The sequence below is a fragment of the Charadrius vociferus genome, unplaced genomic scaffold (assembly GCF_000708025.1).
Source record: "Charadrius vociferus isolate BGI_N301 unplaced genomic scaffold, ASM70802v2 scaffold172, whole genome shotgun sequence".
NCBI classification, from domain to species: domain Eukaryota; kingdom Metazoa; phylum Chordata; class Aves; order Charadriiformes; family Charadriidae; genus Charadrius; species Charadrius vociferus.
In genome coordinates this window covers 1,116,537-1,126,937 of record NW_009647217.1, presented here as the reverse complement: position 1 = coordinate 1,126,937, position 10,401 = coordinate 1,116,537, and the positions used below count along the sequence as shown (strand labels likewise).

At 48.9% G+C, this 10,401-nt stretch overlaps 1 protein-coding gene across 1 annotated transcript in view; it reads right to left on the bottom strand.

Annotated features, from left to right (window-relative positions):
• VPS11 (vacuolar protein sorting 11 homolog (S. cerevisiae)) overlaps window positions 1-9,443 on the bottom strand; it is an 11,131-nt gene extending 1,688 nt beyond the window's left edge. The window contains exons 1-15 of the mRNA XM_009879524.1: window positions 9,290-9,443; window positions 8,983-9,118; window positions 7,751-7,914; window positions 7,402-7,649; window positions 6,794-6,995; window positions 6,362-6,513; window positions 5,208-5,394; window positions 4,664-4,807; window positions 3,988-4,176; window positions 3,508-3,669; window positions 2,895-3,034; window positions 2,385-2,587; window positions 1,663-1,834; window positions 1,328-1,550; window positions 3-139 (exon numbers count right to left, since the gene is read on the bottom strand). Coding sequence (XP_009877826.1) covers window positions 3-139; window positions 1,328-1,550; window positions 1,663-1,834; window positions 2,385-2,587; window positions 2,895-3,034; window positions 3,508-3,669; window positions 3,988-4,176; window positions 4,664-4,807; window positions 5,208-5,394; window positions 6,362-6,513; window positions 6,794-6,995; window positions 7,402-7,649; window positions 7,751-7,914; window positions 8,983-9,118; window positions 9,290-9,436 — 2,606 coding nt within the window. The 5' untranslated portion in view covers window positions 9,437-9,443. The remainder of the gene's footprint in view (window positions 1-2; window positions 140-1,327; window positions 1,551-1,662; window positions 1,835-2,384; window positions 2,588-2,894; window positions 3,035-3,507; window positions 3,670-3,987; window positions 4,177-4,663; window positions 4,808-5,207; window positions 5,395-6,361; window positions 6,514-6,793; window positions 6,996-7,401; window positions 7,650-7,750; window positions 7,915-8,982; window positions 9,119-9,289) is intronic.
• Window positions 9,444-10,401: the final 958 nt, after the last annotated feature.

The window sequence follows — 10,401 nt, the reverse complement described above, 5'->3', positions numbered from 1 at the left end:
GCAGCTCCCGCTGCAGGCCTGCCTCGATGGTCGCGGCCGCCTTTCCCGAGGGCAGGTCCGTGATGAGGGTGAGCTTATTGAAGACACCTCGACCGAAGTAGTCGGCAACAACGGAGAAGCCGTCGTTGGAACACTTGAGCTGCCGGACACAAAGCATCAGCATCAGCAAAAGCAATTGGCCCCTTCACCCCGCCCCGCTGACGGCCTCTCTAATATTAGAGTCACAGCGGCCCACGTCCCTCCTGGGCTGCTCTGCTAGTTCAAGGCAAGGGCTGCACGAGTGGCCTGCTCTGCTATGGTTTGTTGCCACTGGCCATTCCCCCTCGTTTCAATCCTGCATTCGAGACGTGCACCGAAGAGGTAATGAACAATTACCTTAAGCAGGAAAGTGACTGCCTCAGCTACTCTAGTTCCCACGTGTGTTAACACGTTCTGGCTAAGGCCTCATTCTGCCCGTGGACCTGTTGATGCAGGTACAGAGGAGGCCATGAAGATCATCTGAGGGCTGGAGCACCTCTGCTGTGAGGACAGGCTGAGAGAGTTGGGGGTGTTCATCCTGGAGAAGAGAAGGCTCTGGGGAGACCCTTAGAGCCCCTTCCAGTCCCTAAAGGGGCTACAGGAAAGCTGGGGAGGGACTCTTGATCGGGGAGGGGAGCTATAGGACAAGGGGGAACAGCTTTACATTGAAATAGGGGAGATCTATGCTAGATACAAGGAAGAAATTTTTTACGAGGGTAGTGAAACGCTAGCCCAGGTTGCCCAGAGAGGTGGTACGTGCCCCATCCCTGAAAACATTCCAGGCCGGGCTGGGCTGGGGCTCCGAGCGACCTGATCTCGTCGAAGATGTCCCTGCTTATTGCAGGGGGGTTGGACTAGATGGCCTCTAAAGTTCCCTTCCAACCTAAACCATTCTATGATTCTCGACTTCAGCACTTCATCTTTGGGAAACACCATGCAGACACAGGACTTGGTGTACACCAACAACACTGTCCTGTCCCCGTTATGATTCACACAACTTTTCTTCCTTTCTCCTTAATTTGTTCTATACAATTTGTTGACTAGCTGTCACGCTGACCAATAGCTCTCGATCCGTTTTGGGGTCGGGTGAGAATAGTTTCTTTCATCTTCGGACAGCATCAAGAACCCTTTATGCCCTATACATAATGCAGTCACCCTACTAGGGCCTAATGCCTCACTGTTCACAGTCAGCATAACCTTGTTTACAAAATACTTTCAGCCTTACTCCTCTCTACCGGCCTCTAAGGATCTGTAAACGAATCTAAATCCTATTTATTTAAACTCAGTAAGACAGGCAACGTTACCCTACCTGATGCTGAAACTGGTCGTGCAGATCTCTCTTCTGCTCCTGGGCTCGGATCATGTCCATCACTTTGCGATTTTCTGGCATGCAAGTAGGACACTCGGAATCGCTCTCGGAGTAGCTCTCAAAGCAATGCTGGTGGAAGGAGTGACCACACAGAAAGTGGACTGAAGGCAGTTCCAGGGCACTGGTGCAAATGCTACACTTCGTTTTCTGAAAGATCTTGGGACTGAGAGAGCAAGCGGAAGCAAAAGAGCGAGAAAGACAAAGTATGTTTTTCCTCAGTAAAAGAAAACAACAGTTCTACCCTACGTAAGACAAGACAGCACACAGTCCCGCACCTTGCTTTCAGTTCTTCGATCTCCTGGCGGATCCTTGTAGTTTCTTCTCGGTATTTTTGAATTCTCTGCTCATCCTGCTCTATCTGGCGGCTCTGCTTCTGCAGCTTGTTGACAAGATAATCCTTAATCACAGACAGTGTGGCTGTGGAGTTATGAGCCAGCGTCTGCACAACTGAGACCAACCGAGATGTTAGTTTCGACACGAGCAAAAAAACTGCAGCTACGCTAATCCCACCTGCACAGACCACTTTCCTGTAAAAGGCCACTTACAGGCAAAGGCAGTCAGCATTCTTACCGAATTGGAGAGCTCATTTCAAGACTCGATTTCAGTTTGACCTCTTCCAGAAATGGGTGACTGGAAGCATGTTTGGATAGCTCAGAGCAGAAGGGGCAAAGCAAGGATCTAGTGGATTGGATTCCATTTCAACTTCTCCACCAAGGCACTGAATTTCAGCCTGCCCTTCACCTCCCCACACAGGCAGAACGGAAATCGGGGACAGACATCTCTACCGCAGATCTTTTTCCCTAATCTGGGAGCTGTGACTGGCATCACCTTTCCCCACAGAGCAGGGAATAGAGCACTTCAAATGCCAGGCTCAAACTTTGTTGATACTTCTCTCAAATTTCTAATCTACAGAGTGTGCTATAAACTAGTTTGGGTTTTGGGGTTGTTTTTGGTTTTGGGGGTTTTTTTTTTTTGAGGTGCCGCATGTTACTATTACCAAGCAGTGGAGGCATAAGATTCTTGTTCTCGATATGTTTCAGCACCGCAGCAATATACTCTTTGCAGTCCTCCTCCTTCCGTGCAAAGTAGCCAAGAGCCTGTTCCCAGAGACAAGCCTCTTGGTCACCATACAACTCGCACACCTCGATCACCTTCTTGTACTGCTCATTCTGCATGTGGTAGTGCATGATCTGTTGGAAGCTACGGGAGAAAGAGAGACTCATCAGCTGCAACAATCCATCTCCGAGTTGTTCCAGGGACCTCAGGTTTTCACCCAGCCATGCAGTCCCCAGACATTCACACAGAAGCCAAGACAGGTCTGCCGTTCACTCTCTACGTAACCGCCCTGCTCTAACAACAAGATATTTTCAGCAGAGCAATGCTCTACAGTTCCCATCTTGAGATACTACAGAGCTCGTTACCGTCGCAAGGCATGGACAGTTACGGCTCAGAAATCCCTGCGGTAGGGGGGGAGGGACAGGACTCTACAGACAGGAGCAACACTCACAGTTTGCCCTGCTCATAGAGGTAGAGGACACCATCCTTGAAATTGTGCATCTGACATAAGACCAAGGCCTTATCAAAGACTGTCTTGAACCTTCCGCTCTTCAGGAGGGTGAGGGCTTCATTGTGCAGCTTCTCCTTGATCTACAGAGCAGGGGGAGACGTCAGGGACAGCAACACACACACAGAGAACATTTTGCACTAAGACCTGACGACAGCTGGCAGCTCTTTCAAAGAGGAGGACACTTTTGCTGTTTGCAAAGCTTTTAAGCAAAAAGGACGTGATTTCTTTCGCCCAAACAGCCAGCATCCTCAGAGATCTAGGCAAGCAAACAGAGCTACATTTGTGGGAGACGCATCTGCCCACAGAGCTTGTATCGTCTGGAATCTGTTCTTAAATGAGATTCGTACAAAACAAGCTCAGCCTCGCTGAAAAGAGTACTCTCCCAGCTAGCAGGCTGCTTTCCCATTTATGGGCTGTTTGTCACACATATGTACACAACATATGTATTGCCTGATGTTATCAACGCCCATCTGGAAAGGTTACGGGTTGGCAGGAATCCAAAAAGGATTCAAAGGTGCTCCCTTTCAAAACACAAAGCTGGAGGAGCTCAAACCTGCTCATCCTGTTCATGTGCCCAGTTCTGGAGCCGAAGTTCCAATAAAGTGTCATAGACACCCTGCGGTGAGTCAGCCTGCACCTCAGTCATGTGCTCCAGAAAAGCCTTCAGTTCTCGGGAGTTGTTTGCAAAGACGGGAATGAACTCCTCTGAATTAGCCTGTAACGCAGTCAGAAAAAGCCAAGCGCCCAGATCAGTCTCAGCCAGATCAGTGCTTCTTCCGGGCCGTGCGGAGCGCTCGTTTCCAGAGTCTGTGATGCGACAGATACAGCACGGTACGGTGCGCCGATTACGGCAGCAATTGGTTCTGAGCAACAGCTTTAAGCAGTCTCTCATCTCTGGGACTACTAGTACACCAGGACGAGGCTTCTCATCATACCTAAAGCATCGGGTCTGCACCACAAGGCATGCAGGAGCACTCGCTTACTGCAAAGTTACTACTCGAGAGCAACAACTCTCAGTCAGCACAAACCGTACCTTTTTTCCTTCCGGCATCCCAGGGCCTTCATTGTCTCCCGATGGCTGGTAATCGGTGCAAAGGATCTTCAGCAATTCTGTGGTCTCGTTAGGGACATGGTGCATCAGGATTTTACCATACCGCTTCATGTTACTCTCTGCCTGATCAAAAGGCAGTTTTCCAATGTACCGCAAAGCCTCTTGGTAGTTCTGTGGATGCAGCCCGCAAAATAATCACATGACATTGGCCTCCACTCTCCGCTTCAAGGTTAGGACAGAAAGCATTGAAGACGTGCTGCAAGTATGCCACAGACACTGTTTGCTCTGAATTATCACGTAGTTCACTATTCCTGCTTGTTTTCCTCCTCGGGGAGGAAGGCTGGCTGTGGCCCAGGGGAAAGAGATTTAGATCAATCTCTCACAAACGACCCTCCCTCCTCGTAAAGGGCACTGTAAAAAGCCGTATATGAAACGGAACAAAGACGACCCTCGGATTTCCACCCCTAGTCTACTGCAGAAACCAAAAGCAGAAAGCCCACACGCAGGCGGCAATAGGTGCTGTTACTGCTGCCTCAGCGGTCCTGTCGGCACACTAGCCGCAGGGAAGAGGTCAGTGAAATGCTATTCTCACTAAAGAGGAGGCGAGACAAGTGGTATTCTCCCCAGTAAGAACACGGGAGCATTACTGTCTCCTCACCTTGATGTCCTCTAGCTGGATTTTGAGGTACCATTCATGATGCGCGTGCTTCTCTGCCAGGTAGACAGCATGGGAGTAGTAACCCGCTTGACGAAGCACCTTGATCGCTGTTTCCACATCAAAGCGGACCTCGCTCTCACTCGTCTACAAGAACAAAAGCAGAAAGATCGTCCCTCAGCAACACTCCCCCAGTCCACAAGCAGAAATCATTGCTATAAGAGGAGGAAAGCCAGAGCAGGGACAACTCAGTACCCCTCGTGCAAAGGAAAGGTCACGCATGCGGGAAGTAGTCTAACCGTCTCTCATTAGCTTGCCAGCCACACTGGCAGAAGCCAGAACACTGCAGGCTCAGATGGCACACCACCTAAACTGAGAATGTAACCGAGAGCTTGGAAATCAAGGAGCAAACAGGGGTACAGAGGGACAAATCCGTTATTTTCTCTCTCAACAGCCTCAGAGGAGCCAATTTACAGTGTCACCGCCACCCCTTTTTAATTAGTAAGATGATATAACAACTTTGCATGATTTCACCTTCCCCCAATACCTTAATGAACTCCTCCAGTTTGGAGCTGTCTTTGAGTTTGGTATAGCAATTCAGCAGAAGCGTAGTATGGTCCGCATTGGCCAGGGACTGCAAGTGGAGCGTCTGCAGATAAGCTGTGAGATTGTGGATACGCTGAGCATCCAGGAATTTCCGAATAACGTAAGACGGTTCCAACTTCCCTATAGTTCTGGGAGGGGAAGAGTCGCATAACAAGAGACCGTACACCCAGGAAGTCCAAATAAATGGAGAAATTAACAACAGAGCACAGAGATGTCTGAACTTCAGCAGTCGCTAACCCACTCAGGACAAACTCAGCTACGCATCAGAAGGAACAACTAGTTATGCTGAAAGCCCACCCACCCGCAGGCACAGTGAAACAAACAACCCTCTGCAAAAGCTGCAATGGGGAGGACAGTGACAGCACACAAGGAGTTAATCCTCCTTTAAAGGAGGCAGCGAGAAGGGACTACGCTCTGACCACAGCTAACCACAGCTAACCGGCAAGCCCACGAAACAGGGAACAAAAGCTGTGTTTCCCCTCGTTTCAGTCACATCGCTCCAAGTCAGCTTTAAACACTCACGCCCACGTGGAGCAGTTTAACCACAGCTATCCTGATGCTTAATGCAAGTTGACAATAAAACACGTGCCGACTCTCGCTAGACATCGGGACGCCAAAGTTTCAGTCCTACGTCAACATAACGCTTTGTGGCATTTTAGAGACCGAACGTAAAGTTTTTGGCAAGCCGCAAAACAGGCTGCTGCAAGTTTTAAAAAACCTGAGATGTTCTAAGCCTGACTTGAAGCTGTTTGAGCATTTTCCAAGACGAGTGCCACACACAGGGCATCATCCGTCTTACCTAGAGAAATCCCTTGTTTATAATGATGTCATCAGGCCATGACAACACATCACAGTATGCCGTCATTATTCATATAATCAAAGAGGAGAAGTTTATCCTAAGGTGTACACAGCAATTTTCAAGCAACTTTTTCTGAAACTTTTAATCTCACTGACTTGTTTGTCTCTACCGGTAGGATTTTCACCTTGTGTCATTCTTTCTTTGTTTTGGTTTGGTTTTGTTCCTGGGCTGAAATCAAGGCCTCCGTAGCTCCTACCTGTACGACCCTGCCACAGCTCCACAGGACCCCTGCTTACCGGATATACTGCTGGATGGCTCCATCATGGTTCCCTTTGTTATACAGATGATCGCCATACTGCCGGAAAATCTCTGACAAGCCATCGCTGTCCAAGTGGTGGCTCTTGGCCAGGTTAATGGCCATTTCAAATAAGTTCTTTCTGAACAGCATCTGTTAAATGCACGGTAAAAGAAGTATGAGGGAAACGCCACCCCACAAAGTAAGTTAAAATGTGCCTGGAAAACAAGTTGTTTTTTCTTTTTGGTGCCGTACGTGCACACATGCTCAACCTTTTAAATACCAAATGCCTTGTAACGCTGGTTACGCTGTAAAGCTATCGGGTCACTTGTTATGTAACTTGCTTACCCAAACGGTTCGATTTTTTGACCTGCAAAGCCAGTACAATCTTGCAGACACGGGCAGAGACTAGTGACAGAACAGATTTACATGCCTCGAGTTTGGTTTGGGTATCCTTCTCCTGCAGAACGTGAATCTTCCCATCTCTGGTCAGTACATACAGAGAACCCCACTCTGCCAAGACATCCACTATGTCATCGAAGATTGAGCTGTACGCAATGAATTTGTTGCACAAGTCATAGATATTCAGGACTTGTTTGTCTGAATTCTGTGCCTCGTTCCCAGCAAACTCTGACCTGGAGAGCAGAAGACAGTTTTAGGAAACAGGAAGAATGTAACCTGAATTCTTGATACGTACGCTAACTCGGGATTGTTCAGAGAGCAAGACAAATGGGGTTCATTTGTGCAATTAAACTAGGCGGACCCAGAGGCAAACCACCATGTATTTACACACAAATTCCACCTACGAACTTCTCAGTCTAACGCATAGGACTGGTAAAAAACACATCACTCGTTCAGCATGCTTAACCGTGCTACCCTCACAACGTAAGTTAATCGATATATGGGTCTGGAAGAATCTTAACCACCTCTGACAAAGTTGCAATCGGCCCCCAAGAGCAAAGCTTCACAGGGAAGAAGAAAAAGAGGGAAAGCAGGAAGCTGCAAGAGCGAAAAGAACTCATCTGTTCTCAGGAGCCCTACTTTGGAGACGTCTTTCGGTCCTTGGAGACAATGATGAGGTACCCCCGATACCAGTGAACAATCAGCTTTTGTCCCTCGAAGGCAAAGCAGGGGCCACGTTCATCTGGCTGATAAAGGTACACACATTCGTTCCCTGCCACGATGAACTGGAGATCCTGGGAGGGGTCACTGAGAGATGAACAGCGCAATCCACAGCCGTGGGTGTCTAGCTCCAGGTGAGGATAGTCTTTCACTGAAAGCATATAAGACTACAGAAGAAAGGCAAGGTTTTGGGGATTGCTCCAAACTAGCCTCTGAAGCCAACACAATTTCAAAGTCAGAGTCTCATGTTTTCCTGTTAACTTCCCACCTGAGTGTTCTCTGTAGTCACCACGAACAGATGTGTAGTCTTGCCAGATTGTCGGAAAGCAAGGCCAGTAACCGGATAACTGCCTTCATGTAGGATCTGGGTCTTACTGTGCCGGTCTCGAGTGATATCTCCTTTTGTAAGTACAACGCTCCCATCCGCAAAACCTGGCAAAGGGGACAAACTACACTGTTACTTATACAGCACGCCTGAAATACTACCCAGCGTAAGTTAGGGCAACTCCAGTCAGCGACTACACCTTGCTCGCCAGCAAGGTACTAAGTAACAGGATTGCCGCAGGTCCTCACGTCAAAGAAGTATGGCCAAACCGTCCCCGATTACCCCGTCAGGGTTCAGAGCTGCCACCCAACTGCACACAGGATGTCACTGTTCAGCAAGGTTCAACTTGCTTTCCACACGCAAACTTCACTCGCAGGTTATTTTTGAGTCTGTCTGCATTTTGTTTAACGAACAGCTTTCCCATCCACCGACTGTACCTATCGTTTCAATTCACTTGCTTATTTGAAACATACTACGTACTGTAAAAAGATTAAAAGGAATTTTCCTAAGAGCAAGTAAAACGTGCGGTTTTCACGTCCGGGCGACAGCCCCACTCCAGCAAGTTGTTCCGGGGTGGAAGGTGACAACACACATAGGGAAAAGCTTTTTGATTTCAGTGCAGGCACCAACTCACTGAAAGCGCTTGTAACCTCACAACATTACTGCCCTTACACTGTCAGAAGTTAAGCATAAAATATTACAAAGGAATGGTTACACCCAAAAAGGGAAAGTGGCTTTTTTCTTTAAAAAAAAAAAAAAAACAACCACAAAGGTTTCTATGCAGCGCCTGAAAAAAACCTCTCTGAAACCTTAGGTACCACAAAACCTATATTTTTTTTCCTGGACTACAACAAAAGCTAAATTCAGTAGTAAGCTCAATAAATGTGTAACCTTACTGACTGGCAGCGAAAGATGACATTAACTAAGAAGATGTGCTTCCCTTTTAAGTATCAAAGTTGTTACTGTAATATACACAGACTCAGGCTAAAATTACGTATTTACTTCTGAAGCTATCTGACAGTACAAGATACACCATCTCTCTATGAGAATAACAAAAACCGCACGAGAAAAAAACCTGCCAGGATGCCGATTTTTGTGCTATCTATTCATTTTCCTTATACCTCGATAAAGACCGTAGTATTTTCCTTACGCTATTACAGTTCGGTTGTACTTACCGATAGCCATGAAATTAAGATTCTCGTGGACAGTGAGGCAGGATACAACTGTGGGCTTGTTACCTGGTATGGCGGAAAAAATTCGTGTGCAAAGAGGATTGCCACCATCGCGTTTCTCCAGGTTCCAGACTTTAACCTACAAAACAACAACCACCTGGTGTAAGCTAAACATGAGGTATCGGGAGGCCAAGACCTGGCATCAAATGTAACGGAACGAGCGAACTACTTAAGGAAAGATAGCCAAGGCAATCGCTATAGTTTTAGGAAAGACGCATAATACAAATGCGGTGTCCTCTCTTTGACTTACCAAGGGGTTAATACCCTCCTCGTCCTCCCCAACAGAAACGAGGATACTGTGCTGCTTCAGCTGGTACAAGTGCGTCACCCTTAGCTTGTAAGCTTGGAAACTGCTGAGCTGAAGGGATCGAGGCAAAAACCAGATCTGTCCTTCCATATGTGAAGCAAAGTTAAGGCACACAAGGGGCGAACCCGGCCCCGTCGAGCCCCCCGCCCGCCCCTCCTTCTCCGTCTCTCTGTCAAAGAAGACGAAGCGGCGCCACTGCAGGTAGGCCGCCATCTTGGGGAGGGGCCGACCCGCTCACGTGACCGCTTCCCCGCCTCTGCGGATCACGAGGCAAAGCACGCGCTGCTCCGCACCGCGCATGCGCACCCCCCCCCCCCGCGGAACAGGGTGGGGGCTGTTGAGGAGCGTAGGTAATGACGGGGTGGTCGTACGGCGTGACAGCGCTGTAATTACCGCCCCCACTTACTTTTCCTACCAGATGATTTTTTTTTTTCCAAAAGCTGAAAAACCTGTGGATCAAAATAAAGGCAGTTTAGGAGGCGGAGCACAGCTGCGCGCGCAGGCAAAGCAAAATAAGGCATTTCCCCACTCCTTCCCGCGGGCAGGTGCCTTCCCGGACAGCAGGGCCTCAGCGCCACCGCCCTCCGCACCGCCGTGCCTACGGACCATCCCGCACCCCTCAGCTCTGCCGGCCGCGTCCCCTCCCAGGCCCCTGCGCACCCACAGCCCGCTCGCTGCTGGCAGCGGGACAGCGGGCAAAAGAAAACCTCAGCACCATACAAGCACCGCTCAGTAGCGGTCGAAGCGCCGCTGTGTTATTTATTGCTCCGCATGGGCAGCTCTCAGGGGCTCACACCGATGCGTTGGCCTGTGGAATTTCTACCCGGCGCAGGCAACCGCAGAGCCACCTGAAAGCTAAACCCCACGCGGATTTTTAAAAGCCTGCAAGAGTCACTGCCCTTTGTAGTTACTTTCTGGTCTTCATCCCCTTTTCTTCACCGACCAGAAGCGGAAACATCTTGAGTTTTATGCAAGCCCGCATGCTGCTTGAGCGCAGCTGCCGCTCTCAGGCCATCTCCAGCTCCAGAATCCGACAGATGGAAGAACTCCAGGAT